Raw genomic sequence first — 15,337 nt, 5'->3', positions numbered from 1 at the left:
TACAAGGCACCCTGCCAAGAGGAAATGGAGCAGAAGAGGCACGGCCTGACCCAACTCATCTCTTTTTCATTTTTTCATAAAGCAGTAGTTTTCCTCTCCCCCCACCTTTCCTGCAGCACCCTGCTCCCATCATGTGCCGCAACACACTCAGGGAGCCTGCTTTTTGCTGCCTGCCTCTCAGCCAGCTGCAACTGCACCTGCCAGCACTGTGGCTGCTGGGAGCCAGAAGTGCCTCCCTTGCCCCACATTCCCTGCAGGAGCCAGTCCCCTGCCCAGCAGCCTAAAGCATCATGAAAACCTAATGCAGAGAAGATATTAGACAGACCCTTCCCAGTGCTCCCTCCTTCTGCTTGCTGTGGCTTTGCAGCTCCTCTTTCCCTCCTTGCATCTCCAGCCTTCACCCGCCTGCAAACTCACCTCTGTGCAGAAGAGATTCCCTGGGACTGCAGCTTAAGCTCTGGTATTAGGATGATGGTTTTTGCCTGTTTCATCCTTGAACTCTCTCTTGGTAATCGCTCCTTTACGCTGCTTCCTCTCTCATTCCTCTCTGTTTCGTTTTTGTTTCATGTCTCTGCCTTGGCTACAGAAGCAGGGAAATTCCCACCTAGGAGATCCAACTGGCATAAGACCAATAAGATTATCAATCTTCTTAAACAAATGAACCCATAAAAGTCTGGGTCTTTGCTAAGGACGTGCTCTACAAAAGCCAAGGCTGCTGCTGCCTCTGTTTGACACTCTCTTTAAAATGACCAGCAAGATACTTTTCCCTTCTTACTTCTAGGCACTCAGCCTCCTGATTACTTTTATCAACTGCTCAGTGTTTGCTACTAGTCAACTTGCTCAACACTTACCTGAGTTCAGACTTGACCAGCCCTTGAGCAATCCTCATCTGAGACGGTGAATGAAAAATCCTTTCGTAGCACGCTTAGACTAACACAAGAGATGTCATTACAGCATGAAAGTAAAACCAAGAACTGAAAGTGGAGTTTGCAGGCTACACTCACAAAGCTATGTTGTGCATATGTATACAAACACAAATATGTACATGTGTATGTGAATATGTATATATAGAGAAAGACACATGTAAGAACATACTATATGTTTGAATATGTGCACGTATACCTACACATAGACACACATATGTAAGCAAATTTCCCAGTTTTCCAAATACTCACCTGGAAATAGCTCATATGCCAATGCTTTGGTATTTTGCTACAAAATAATTACATATATAAAGTTCAACTGAAGTTCATTTACAATCTTTTGTACATAAGCTCCATCAGTGCAAGCAAAGTGAGGTGTTGAGTTAGAGGAACCCAAACTTCATCTCTTCTCAGAGACAGACTTCAGGTTTCCACAAGAATCTCTCTGAAGCATGAAAAATACATAGCAAGTTTGACATGATAAACATCCACATCTACTTGTCTAGATTCCCTTCATAATGAGTAAAGAGTAATACAGTACTTCCAGAAGATAAAGCAGGAAGATGAATTGACCCTTATTAGGGTTTATTTACTCCAYTGATTATAAAAGGAAGGTTAGAGCTTAGAGCTGTAAGAGATGCATGTCTCAATGATCAAACATGCTGTGCAAAAACACAGAAACAAAAAGAAATAAGCCAGTCTGCCATACCATCTAGCTGACCCATTAGGGAAAAAAAAAAAAAAAAAAAAAGCCTGCTCCATACCCACAAATAGAAAGCTACAGATATCTCAGTGGGGTAGAGAGAAGGGAACATGGAGATCCTGAAGGGAGAAACAACCCTTCATAGGGAGAAAGTAGCCTAAGAAAAGAAAAACAGTGATTTAATGCCCCTGGAGTTAACCACTCTCATTTTGCAAGGTGCCAAGATGCTTCATGCAAAAGTTATTGCATAAAGCCCAAGCTGTGTGATGCTATGAACTCCAGCGTAACTAGACAAAGTAACAGAATTATGAGTGGAGGTACATATTTAGTTGTGTCCTTTTTGCATTGGATAGCAATGGCATGGCTTCAGAGGGCTTATTTTGATCAAATTCCTCAGTTTTTCCTCAGCATTTTAATTTTAAATGTTTTACTATCCATGATGATACCAAAAATAAAACAAAGGAGAACAGCACAGGGAAGTATTGAAGTATTTTGCTTTTATTTTCCATTGTAAAAAAAGAATGGCGTTGTTAGGAAATGTTTGAGATGTAACAGGAGAAAAGATCCGAGAAATACACTAATTTCAGCTAAATGTATTCAGAAAAGTGTCAAGTCTAGTATGTCTTACCAATTTTGAAAGACCAGAGTCTCAAAAACATTGAAAAGCTTGAAGCTGATCATTTTCCTTAATGCAAAGATGATTATTTCTTCCCACAGCAAAGCCAGTCCTCATCAGGTAGAAAAAGAAAAAAAGCATTACTTAAAAGGAAAAATCTTGACACATATTCTTTGTGAAAATGTGCTGAAACAGGGATTACAGACTTCTTCTATGATTTTAAGGCTGCTTTCAGGTTTTTCCAAAATATCTGCTGCTCTTCCTCACCAGCAGGCCACTCCAGGTAGGTCTTTGTGTTCATTATCTTCCGCAGTTTGCAGAACCTTTTGGGAATCGCTTTGCTCTGGATGGGCTCCAGGAGGATGAGAATCGCCGCATCGTTGTTCTCATCAAAGAGGCGGAAGTGCGTGAAGTCCAGCTCGTATTTGCACCACTCACTCTGCACAAAGTGCTCCGACAGCACAAACAGCGTTTTGTGGCTTTTCTCTATGGAGTCGATGATGTTGTCCACAATCCACTTCCCAGGCACAAAGTCCCGTTTATGGAGGCACAGTCGAAASGGGGGACAGGCCTGCTCCAGCTCCTGCACCATGATGTTTTCTACCCAGTCAGAGTCATTCTCACTGTAGGAGACAAAAGCATCGTAGCAGATATCCTTTGGGGGGCCTTGCTTGGGCTTCCGCTTGGCTCGAAGCCATGCCCAGGTCATTCTCAGGTACCAGATGGCGTGATACTTGTACCCAACGACCACGAGGACRAGGATGGCCAGGAACACCAGAGCACAGATTAAAGACACAGTGAGGGATCTGTGACACTCCATCAGTGAGGGATGCACAGCTCCAACCTGCTCCCCTCTCACYGCCAGGGGAGAATCACAGATGTAGTTTTCYGGCCACCCCACTAAGATTTGGGCTATTCCAGCCTGATGGTGAATGAAGGAGAGGAATTCACAGGAGCAGATAAAGTTATTGTCACTGGCATCCAGCATCTCCATTTTCTTAAAGGACTCAAACTCTTCCTTGGAGAAACTGTTGAGTTTGTTTCTTCTGATTGTMATGGCCACCAAGTTAGGAATGGGTGCAGCATCAGGCAGGGTCTTCAGTTGGTTTTTTGCGATGTACAGCTCTTTGAGAAAAGGGAGCTGCAGAACAAACTCTTTCAGATTATTAGYGCTGACATCCAAAACTTCAAGAGTCAAAGGAATGCAGGTTGTTAATTTAGGAATTTGACTGCTGGAGAGATTTAAATGTTTCAGGTTTTCYGGCCATTGACACGTGTCTGGAATCTCACCAAAATTATTTTGACTAATGTCAAGATTAATGAGTTTGGATAGATGACTTAAATTTTTTGCAGTCTGTTTTAGAGATTTTAGAGAGTTTTGACTTAGATTTAAAGTTTGCAATAAAGGCCAAGCACCTTCACAGGTTGTCTCAGTTAAACGAGTATTTACAAGYAAATTATCATGAAGATCAAGATATATGAGTGATGAAAAATGCACWGCAAGGTTGCATGGTACCATGAAAACTCTAGAACCTGCAATTCTGAGTCTTTTCAGGTTCTTTATTTGYGGCTCTACACCTTCCAGGTTTTGAAACAAATGAAAATTCTGAATTGTTATATTTGTTATTGATACTGTTTCAACAGAACTTAAACCATTTCTTTCAATCTCTTCATTATTCCACAGTCCTGTCCCGTCAAGTACACAATCTATTACCTCTAACTCTTGCAAAGATTTTATTGTCTTCAGTAGTAGTATTATTCGACTAATATATTCGTCTGTGAACATAACATCTTTAAATGTAACTTTCTGCATCWTAAAGGGAAGTGTAGAATTCTTTATAAAAATTTCTTTTTTAATCTCTAATTTGAGCTCTCTAACTTCTAACCATACAACAGAGTGCAGAAGATCCCCTACAATCACTGAGAACACATCCACACTTTTTAGGTTGATGATCATGTGATGTATCTTCCTGACCAGTTTCAAACTTCCTGGCTCATACYGACTGAGATTGCTGCCRTCAATCCACAGCTCGGTGAGAAGCGTAATGCCCTCAAAGTTTCCTTGCCTTATTGTGGAGAACTGTGGATTGCCCAGGTAGAGAGMGCTCAGGTTTCTCAGGTTAGAAAAGCAAGAACTTTCCCCCAGGTCGCTGTAGGAATTTCCTTGAATGTTGAGGTGCTGGAGTGAAAAAAGGTGACCAAACCATGCAGGAGACAAATGAGCCAAGCTGTTATTTGATAAGTCCAAGAGCTCCAGTTTTGCAAGGGAGCGAAATGAATCCTCCTCTATCGAGCTAATTTCATTGGACAGCAGCAGCAGGACTCTCAGGTTCACAGCCTGCTGCAGATCATGTGCCCGGATGTGCTTTATCCTGTTGTGGGCCAGGTTTAACCCTGTGATTTTACCTGTGAGCCYTGAGGGAATGAAGTTCAGACCCTTGGAAGAACAGTTGCAAAACTGAGTGGCATCGCATGAAGGACACGCTTGCTTCAAAGCTTGCTCTTCRGAGAGGTTTGCCATTAAGATGATGTAGATGGCCAACACTTGCCCAGTATRTGCAGTTGTTGTAGGAAACAGAATTTTGCTGTAGGAAACAGAAAGGACAGGTGATAATGTCTACTTTTATTTTTGATCATCTATTGAAAACAATTGAAACCCAGTGTATTTTTGTTAGGAAGTTCAAATTCAAATTTTACTTTATAGTGTTTTCCTGTGACACTAATCTTCCTCTCCTAGTTCAACCACTCAACCTTGGAAACGTAGGGCACTCATCTTTGAAGTACAGCCATATAATGTTTGAACAGTCRGAAAGGACCATTTTTATAGTTCTGGTGAATGTGAATGCGTATGAAAAGACAGAACTCTCTTATCTTACATCTTTAGCATTATTCTCCATCTCAGTAATAAACCTATGACTGGATGTTTTTATCCTAAACAGCGAAAGACTGTTAGAACTGCCCATAGACTTAGCAATGTTAGTCTGCCCACCCATTATTACTAACAGGAAGTGCCTGAATGTAAGGACAGAGACCAAATGTTAAAAAGGCATGACTGCCTGGGTAATCCACAGTGTTTGCCCTCTCCTCACTTTAGAAGTGGTGTGTGGCTTCCTACACTGCAAGTTTTTCTGGAAGAGATTCTGGGGTCTTCCACAATAGAGTCTCRCAAATCTCAGGGCTTCTAAAAAGCAAAGCCGAGCATGTTGCTGGCACACCCTCCTACCTATTACACAAGCCATTTACCTTCTTTACTGAAAAGGAAGAACAAGCTGRTATCCAATCAACAAAGGCTAACACCCTTTTCTGTAAATCAGTACTGGTAATAGATTGCAGTATTAAGATTTTATTGTCACCTTATACACAGCGTAYGTATTTAAAATCAATACTGATTTTAATCTACATAAGGTCTATGTTTCCTGCTATTGGTGCCAAAGAACATTTCACTATTGGCTACACCAGAAAATAAGTCACTTATTAAAGCTCACAAGCTGCTGTGTAGACTTTCAATACTGCAAATGAGCAGTATTCCCAAATTCTGAATAGGTAGAAAGTAAACACTTACCTTATGTACTGCATATTGCATTTCTGTCTATTTCTGTACAAGTCATGTACTTTAGGATCCAAGTAGTCACCTCGTATCTGCAATTACAATAAAAGCTGGAAACTCTTTGGCAGGTCAAATGCGATGACAGCCCTGAGGTAAGAAAATATTTTGGCTGTTCTCCTCAGGCAAAACTTTATGTTGACAGTTTCCCAGTTTCTATTAACTATTCAGTTTCCGACAAAGAATAGCAGTTTGCACAGCTTTTTCTTTAATGCATGCAGTCCTAACAAAATCATAACTTGAAGTCTGCACACAACTTGTGAAATGCACCATGCATGACACTGCACTTCAAAGGCAGATTTTAACCACTTCTATTCCTGCGGTTGAATAAAGACACAAAAATAAGCATAGTTTATTCTTGAATTCTCTTCTTGCAAACTGAAATTCAGCTGCAGATCCATCTCCTTTTGACTGTCAGCTTCCATTAGTGAAATGGCTGATGCAATCATTTTGCGCAAGTTATTCTTTCATAATCACTTCCTGCAGTGCAGGGAAGTGCAGAAATAGTTTTTAGATGGAACTGCATTTTGCTCCCTATATCTCTCTACTTTTWATTTTATTTAAATTAAATTGAGGTGTTTACTGTGCTGAGTGACAGAACATCTCTGCGTAACCATGTTATTTTGTTGTGTAGGTTCTACAAATTATTATTAATATATATAAACATTGTAGTSAAATTATTTGCTCATGAAGAACACCAAAGAAATATTACCAACATTTCATTTCCAATAACACTGTAATCCTAAATTATTAACAAATGAATGCATGCAAAATTAAACAATATTCTGTGTCAGAAAAAAAAGATACAGTTTGAAATAAAGTATTTCTTTGTAAACATGTAAGGCATTTTTGAAAGGGGAGGACTGATGATACTTGTTTTAGCCTGAATGGAAACGCACTTCAGGTCAAAGGGCCGTCTCACTGCATACATAAAGGGTGAAAAGTCTTACTAGTTCTGAAAGGGAAACTTGTTAAATTCAAACATGAAATTTTTCTACTGCAGTTTTCTTTCTTTTTTTTTTTTTCTATGCAGTGTCACAGTCTGCTACTCTTGCACTGAAAGGTACCTGTCTGAAAATAGGGCTCAGAAACAAACTCTTGCCACCTGCCTAGCCACATGCCCTTATCTCTGCCCAAGGATGACAAAGCCCAGACAGAAGCCTCTGTGTGTCTCATAGCAATCCTTCACCCTGCTACATCAAAATTAACATTGCATATCAGGCTAAGAACTCAACACTTTCGAAAAAAACAAACTGAAAGATGGAGACCTTTGTGTTTTCTGTCAGTTGCTGAAGAAATACAGTAATTGTAACATTTTTAAAGCAGTTTTGCTGTGCAAAAAAATGAGGTACTCAGAGGTGGCTGTGGGACATAGCAGAGAAGGAAAGTGGCTTTTTAGTGAAGGAATGTCATCAAGTTCCCCAAAGCTGRCTCTTTTGTCAGCTCTCTTTTGACTGGAATAATTCTTGCCCTTAAAGAGAGAATACTTTTAGTTTTCAAAACATTTAAAGATATTAATTCCGAGTTTGATGCGACTCATTCCTATTTGTTTTTGTCATCAAAACTGCAACTCTTTGATAAAGTTAAAAACAGTTAAATTTGTAAAGAACTTTAAAGAAGATGACATACATATGAAGCCATGTACAGGATTTAATATATAAAGAACATGCTTTTTCCATGCGTTATGAATTCCCCACCATGCATTTGTAGWAACTCTAGACAGATATCCATTAGTTTTTTTCTAAAGTACTGACTGCCTCCTAACATTCAGGCTTAGCCCTCTCCCATCATACTTCTAAACTGGGCCTTGGGCAGTCATTTGTTCATGTAGAAAGCACAGAAGGCCCACCTAAGGACATTATAAGCAGCAGTCACCTGGAGTTTGACCACATTCACCAGGTTAACGGTTTCTGAAGGTGAACAGTGACACCCCAAACTGGCTGTGGCTAGTCCTGATCACAGGAGTCTGAAATCCAAGGGACTCAAGATGGACTTTTTCTATAAATTGCTTAGGGTCAGATTGGCTGTTAGGGGAGCTTGCTTGCTTTCTTTCCTTCTTTATGGCACCAACAGGGCAACAAGACTGACTAATTAGTGTCACAGCTAACTCGGCTGAGATGCAGCTGATGTCTAGATGAAACCTGGTGCGGTCAGCCCCCGACTTGTCTTAATAAAGCTGTGGCAGTCAACGGTRGGACCTGGAGCCATGCCTCTGGCCCAGCTTACAGCAGGAACCATAAAGAAGCAGACAGATAGCTTCAGAACTGGTGCAGATAGGTCTTCTCCCTTACATGGTATCCACTMACCAAGAGATGGGCATTTGCTCCTCAACTCTACATCAGTCTTGAACCTGGACTAAGAAGGACTGATAATACAAACTTCATAGTCATATGCAAGCAACTACAATGCAACACAGACTTTCTGTTTCTCTCAGAAAGAGAGGATTAGAATCACCATGACCTTTGTCCCTTGCTGCAATCCACAAATGAACAGCTTGCTTAAAAAGCCAAGAAATCAGTATGAGTATTCTACTTGTTTCCAGCAACAGGGATAAAGTCTGCAAGTATCACAACTCCTCTCTCTTCATTACAGGTCGATTTATCGGGATTTATCAGGTTATCTGGAGTTAGAAAGGTCTGAGAATGCTCAGGAAGACCAGAAACATCCTCCACAACTGTTGTAAACACAGAAGCTGAGTACTAGCCAGTTGCCTCTGAGATCATCAGTTTCCAAGGTGAGCTGGAGCACTGGCCTCAAAACAACTCCTTTTGAAATCAGAGTATAAGTGTGAGCAAACTTGTCTTTAAGGTGAGAATATAGTTTGCTTTTTCTCCAGGGTAACCTCATGTTTAGTGTAGAATAATGTTGCATCCTGTGAGTGCTTTCTCTCTTCTCCTCCCTTTCCTGATTGAAACTATGACTGTGCTTCCTCTTTTATAGTACTTTAAAAWGGCACATACTTTCACCAATGCCAGTACATTACCCTTTCCTAGCAGAAGGGCAGAGAGCTTCAACAAGCTGTTTTTGAAAATGCCAATGGTTCAAGTACAGACACTGCACAAATGGCGCAAAACTCCTTTGTCAGAAGTGCTTTATCTCAGCCTAAGACTGAGGTTGAGCTGAGGTAACAATTTTTGAAGCCTTCTTGCTTTAAATTTTACTGTTTATCTGACAGCAGCACAAGAAATACACAGTTCCCTCAGCTGGCTATTCTCTAACCTCCAGCTAGGGCTTTCTTTCTCACGGGTGCACAATCAGGGGATCTCTGCATTGCTTCTTCTAGCAGAGGGACAGACTCCTGACACAACTGTCCTCCACTATTAAGCTGCTACTCTTAGACAGAGCAACTAACAGTGATGAGGGGCCTGTATTAGATGGATGCTGACCAAAATAGACATAGAAACACATTTACGTTTTTTATGGGACAGAATCCCACAGAAATGGGCTTGCTGATCAAAACCACTAACTGAATGTTAACACTAGTCCTCAGCCATCAAGATCACTAGGTTTATTTCACCATTCTGTCCTCACTGTCTCCTGCTTTTGCAGTTGTATTGTGTTATCCAAAGGAAGCTAGAGTTAGGCTATCAGGCTCTGGCTGCTAGATCTCTGCATCCCTTTTCCTTCTGCAGGCAGAGGTACTTCTCCATCTCCTGCTATACCTGGGCATGTCACACTCTTTAAAGCACTTCCCCTTCGCAGTGCCACATTAAGGGCTGAAGACTCTGCAGCGAGTCCCTTCCCTTCCTCCCTTCCACCTATATTTCAGCATCCACATTCAGACCTGCTGCCATTTTGCTTTCACTCAGGAGACAAAGAAAAGAGAAGGAAGCAGTACAGAAGGAGCCTAATATATAGCAGGTATCACTCTCCCACAAAACCCTGACTCAAAGAAAAGGCAGAAGTAATAGAATCGGGAAGAAGTTCATGGATTCATTGGACAGCCTGCAGTACTAGCAGAAATTCCTTCCAAATCTTTGCAAGCAGTGCAAACCTTGATACTTACCCCTGGTAACTGAGATCAGCTTGGCTGCAGCTATGCAAGCTGGACTGAGCTTGTGGCATCCTTCTCTGAACCCCCTTAGAAATGGCTGCTGAGGAAAAGAGTTCAAAACTATGTTTGCAGTCTTTGGAGCAGGAGCTATAATATTTGTGTAATTGAAAGCAGAGGGCTTGGCATCATTTCATGATTCTGGAAGCAAAGCCTTGGCATGCACAGCGAGTGCCTATGCTTTAATCTGAACTGGAGGGCTTCGGGTATTCATCTTCAGCTACAAAAAAGAGGAACATTGTAATGAAAAATAAACAATTTTAATTCCATTGTGTTCCATATTCAGGCCTACTTTGCCAGCAACTGAATCCTCTGATTAGATTTGCAGGCTAGAAGTTTAAATGCAGAAGAACAGATTCCACTTATTTTTCTTCTAGGATATACTGGTATTGTTGTTGTGGCAGAGTATGATAACAGCAGAGTGGCTGCGCATCTCACAGCTAGCCTTTTAGACTGCCTCTGGCAAGGAAGCAGAACTTCTTTTTTCTCTTATTTTTCTGAAAACATTCCATCAGAATAACATGAAGCTGGTTTGCTACCTTAAAACAGGAGCAGCTAATAGGGAAATCTGCAGGCTGAACTACCGAGGCTTATTCTAATAATATGGAAAGTTCTGTCTCTCTGGAATAATTACATCACTGTGACTCAGTAGAAGAAAACCCTTAACCCTTCAGTTGTCCCAAAATAGAACTGTTGATTTACTGAATCCCAAGGAAATTGCATCAACAGAGAGCAAACAGTCTACGTACAGGGCAAAATGAAACAACTCAGTTCCTTTYGTACTTCATGTCTTAGTAAAAGTGAGATGAAAATAATTTGTTTCTGACAGGAATGTTAGGATTTTTGAATAATAGACATTTACATAACATTAAATATTATAGCAAGTTTTGGCACCTATTTTGAAGAACACTACGGCAAACACATAAAACACCATTTTCAACTTCACAAAAATTTGTTATCCCAAATGGAAAGCTCCAAAACAGCTCACCTGGAACAGGTACTCGAAACATTGTCAGTTGTTACACAGATCTTCATGGTGCTGGACGCCGGTCAAGTACACCGATGGATATCTCAGCAACACAAACACTGAACACACAGCAGGATCAAAGGCATCTGTGTACAACTGTGCCTGCTATGGGAGTTCCTGGCATGCTGCAAGGAATAAGGTAAAATATAAAAGTTATATCACCAACTAATGAAACTCTCTTGGTGCTTGTGTGGGAGAGGGCTGTCTGGAAATACATCTGGTTAACTATGACTTCCTTTGAACGCCACTCAGGACTTCCTGCATCCCTTTGAAAGTATTCCAGCTCCCAGAAAATATGCAGGGATGGGAACCACAAATAGAGGCAGGTGCCCAAGACCCATAAAAACGCTGATCACAGCAGCCTTGACTTTAGCTTTTCTTATAGGCTGGCGTGGCTGTGTCAGCCCTTATATATCCCAGATTCATAACCCTTGATCACCACATGCACTCCACAGGGAGCCTAATCAGGCTTTAGGACCAGGGAACCTGAAACACAAGCATCTCAGTACAAAATGGGCTCCAAGCATGTTGCAGCTGAGGATTCATTCTGTAAAACAGGAAGGCGCAAGTGAGAGAATCTAGAAATTATGTTTCCTTTAAGACATTTTTTCAATTTTCCTGCAGTTTGCTTCAACGTTATCAATATACAAAGCTACTATTTCAGCTTTTTAGACTCCTTCAGAAATTACATTTCTGTAGCTTTCATAAGCAGCACTTGCTTACATTTTGAAGGTTTTTTTCCCCATGCCTATCCAGACATTGCACTCTTGTTGTGTCCAGCAGCTCTATGCTGTACTCCAAGCTAATACTAGAAAGGTCATATACTATGAGCTTATCCAGAGAGGCATTTGTAGATATAAAATGGACTTTCAGCTCTTGAAAAAAAATAATACAGTGACTATTTCAAAACAAAGATTTTAYAGGTGGTGTGTCAGAGCCACAATCACCCTCACCCTGGCCTCTCAGGACACACAAAACTTCCCCTTGCTGGACATAGAATGTAACGGTCTCAGCAAGTCCCTCTGCTCTCTGTCCTGATGCTGCAGAAAGCAGGAGACCRTCACAGATCTACAGCAGTGGCCATCAGCTCTGTCCATGGCCATCAGAATCGCTGCAGTTCCTCAAGGGTTGGGGTTTTCCCCCGACTCCACTCTTACATGTCCTCCAAGAAGCCAGATGCAGTGTGAGGGGCAGAGGGGACTAGAGGAGTTGTATCTGTTATCCTTGCYGTTGGACAGCTTCTGTTTCATTTCAGCTCACCAGGAGAGAAAATAATCTGTCACAGTTCACCGGGTGCAAGTCATCACTAGCAGCCTGTTGTTAGGAAGTTTGGGTTTAACATCCTAGCAATGGAATTTCCCGCAAGAAGGAAACAGGCTTCATTCAGCTCCAAGGGAAAGCTATTTCAGGAAAGGCTGGACAAAGGGACATGCATATTGATGAGTATCAGTTTAGGAATGGTCCAACAAACTTTAATCTGCATTGCCTAGGTGAGATGGGTATATGGAAATGTACGTATCTCTGTTAATATACTGAAAAATGTTCTATTTTATTTAAAAGGAAGAGAAACATTCCTGGGAATAGAAACAAATCATGTCAGGACCAGCTAGAATTGTTTCCTGTTTGGTTACAGGAACAGTGTGCTGGGATGCACACTGGATGTTTCGTATAACTGGTTGTTACACAAAAAACCTATTTAACAGTTGGGTAAGAATCTGAGCAGGAAATGAATCAGATCATTATCATATACTGTAAAAATATCAACATTTTTGTATTCATTCCAAAAAAGGCAATGCCAGGATATATTTTGTACAGGTAGTTGAGGTTTTGCATTTGTTTTCTACCTCCCTCTATATCTGATGCTTTAAAACCTTTCAGACATGGCTCTACATTTCAGAAAGAGACCACCAGTCTGTTCCAAATCTTTAATTTTGGTTATTCACAACCTAAGAAGTTCTTTCTTTAGTGCAGATAATTTTCTTGGTTTTTATAATTTCAAAGCACTATATTCTTATAAATTAGGAAAATCTAATTACCTCCTTGCAAGCTTTAGTATACTGGGAAAATGACATGATTTGTGAGCTTCTTGCAGAGATTATTTGGGAAGTTCTCCTCCTCCTCTACTCAGCCCTGGTGAGGCCACATCTGGAGTACTGTGTCCAATTCTGGGCTCCCCAGGACAAGAGAGACATGGAGCTACTGGACARAGTCCAGCATAGGGCTACAGAGATGATCAGAGGGCTGGAGYAYCTSYCYTAKGAGGAAWGGCTGCRAGAGCTGGGCCTCTTCAGCCTGGGGAAGAGAAGACTGAGAGGGGCTTATCAATGTCTACAAATAGCTTAAGGGAGGGTGTCAAGAGGATGGGGCTGGACTCTTGCAGTGGTGTCCAGCAATAGGACGAGAGGCAACAGGCACAAACTGAACTACAGGAAGTTCCACCTGAATTTCTTCACTGTGAGAGTGCCAGAGCAGTGRAACCGGTTGCCCAGAGAGGTGGTGGAGTCTCCTTCTCTGGAGATATTCAAAACCTGCCTGGATGCGACCCTGTCTACCATGCTCTAGGTGACCCTGCTTGAACACGGGAGTTGGATTAGGTCCCTTCCAGCCTCAACCCTTCTGTCATTATTTACATTGTGTTCTTCTGTATTTATATAACTTAAAACTGACTTTTTAGAAGTTTGAATGCCGCAGAATTGTAGACAACCATCAAAAATAATTTTTGCTAAAAATTAAAAAAAAGTCAAATAATGGTGATAATTATTTGAAAAGTGTGTGTCAAATCTGATACAGCCACCAAAACAAYTTCAAATAATTAGATATGTCTAATATCTGATCTTCCACTGACTTTCATAGGTGGATTCTCAAGTACACACTCAGCTATTTTAATCATTCCTCCAAAATTATCCTCAGATTGCTTTTMTTGCTCTTCTGTAAGTTTCTTTGAATTTGAAAATATCAGTTTAGTAATTATGTATTTGGAGCTGACCATATAAATGTTRTATCTCTACTCCAATATGCCTTTGCATATTTATTATAGTATCTACAAGAAGAAACATCTCATACTAAGATATCAACTTCTGAAACAAAGTGCTTTTAGTATTGTGATACACCCACATTTACAAGCTTTCAGTTGAATTCCTCTCTAACACCAAAACAAAGTYGCGTGGACTACTTCATGCAGGGAATATTTCAAGAGCAATGCAGAAATTTCCAGTGTCATCTGCAGATGTTTCTGACAAGCCCAGTAACAGTTTAATCTGCTCTCTCAAAGCTGCGCATTTAGTCAACAGCATTCCCTTGATCAGAAAAGCTTTTCCAATTTTCTTCAGGTTTTATCTCAACAAAACCATCTGACAGGTCATGGTTTTTGTCTTTTGAAGAAAGAGAGCAGAGGTTGTCCAGCAGCAGCACAGACTTGAGAATGGATAGTCCCTTCTTAGTGATGTCTCAATACTCCAGTAATGATGGTCAGAAACATCACTGACCCTACAGGCCTTTTAGTAATACTTAGTCTCAAGCAGAGACCAAAACCTCAGTGTAATAGCTGATACACAAGCAAAGAGTGAAAAAATGCTCTAAATTTAAACACAAGTAGGCAGCATATACAAAGATTGCAAGGATTGTAGTAATGCTCTAAGACTTTTGTAGATCTTTAATAAGTTTAGGATGCATTATAACTCATGCTTTCAAGTAAATAATGTTCTAYGAATGACAGCCTTTGGCCACAAGAGATATCAAAGGAAGAAGGATCAAAGGAAATAGCATAGGCAAAAAAAMTGAAAAAAAAAGAAAAAAAAGAAAAAAAAATTCACATCTCAACAGCTAGACCTATAGGATAAGAATAGATTGGAATAGAGTAAATAAATTAGTCTGCAAGTTAAATCCACTCTATTCTGAGAAAGAGTATCAAAAGAGATGCACCCTCTTACCTTACTTGTAGTGATTCAGCTTTATCCTTGTGATCAGAAAATAAAAGAAAGTGATATTCTTCCACCATTAGACTCACAACATGATTTGCACTGGCAGGTACAAGAAGATCCTTGTTTCTTTGGTTCCTGACAGCTGAAGTTTACCAATAATTCTTATCCAATAGACTGGCCACCTGGTTTCTTTACACCTTATAACTTACACAAATGTCGGTATAAAGATACTTTTCCATTTATAGAAATTATATTTGTGTTTCTTTCATGTGCTATTTTTATGATATAATTTGAAATTAATTTCCTATATGTTCTATGATTAGTAGTTTCAGTAAGTTTCCTTTAAAATCTGACCTTCAGAGTACTTGACTTCTCTGGGGTTAGCTCTTTGAACTCTCTTTGTTGCCAGCTCAAACCTGAGATCAAAAGGCCAAGCAGAACATACTGAGATGCTTGACACACTGTTTAGAGGATTGCCTCTCAGATGTACTGC

At 40.5% G+C, this 15,337-nt stretch overlaps 1 protein-coding gene across 3 annotated transcripts; it reads right to left on the bottom strand.

Annotated features, from left to right (window-relative positions):
* Nucleotides 1–2,126: 2,126 nt before the first annotated feature.
* Nucleotides 2,127–10,363, bottom strand: TLR2 (toll like receptor 2). Of its 3 annotated transcripts, XM_085300646.1 has the most exons (3): nt 9,853–9,938; nt 5,805–5,881; nt 2,127–4,827 (listed from the first exon to the last, which is right to left on the bottom strand). In XM_085300646.1, exons 2-3 carry the CDS (start codon nt 5,816–5,818, stop codon nt 2,454–2,456), a joined length of 2,388 nt encoding a protein of 795 aa, XP_085156772.1. In that variant the 5' UTR covers nt 5,819–5,881; nt 9,853–9,938; the 3' UTR covers nt 2,127–2,453. The 3 variants fall into 3 exon arrangements, with proteins under 3 accessions (XP_085156772.1, XP_085156771.1, XP_085156774.1); XM_085300645.1 differs by lacking the exon at nt 5,805–5,881 and having other exon boundaries at nt 9,853–10,363; XM_085300648.1 differs by lacking the exon at nt 9,853–9,938 and having other exon boundaries at nt 5,805–6,048.
* Between the last annotated feature and the right edge of the window lie 4,974 nt (nt 10,364–15,337).

This window comes from Rhea americana, unplaced genomic scaffold (assembly GCF_003343005.1).
Source record: "Rhea americana isolate MKP2758 unplaced genomic scaffold, rheAme1 scaffold_167, whole genome shotgun sequence".
NCBI lineage: Eukaryota > Metazoa > Chordata > Aves > Rheiformes > Rheidae > Rhea > Rhea americana.
Note: the sequence above shows the minus strand (reverse complement) of the source record. Positions and strands in the feature narration are given on the sequence as shown.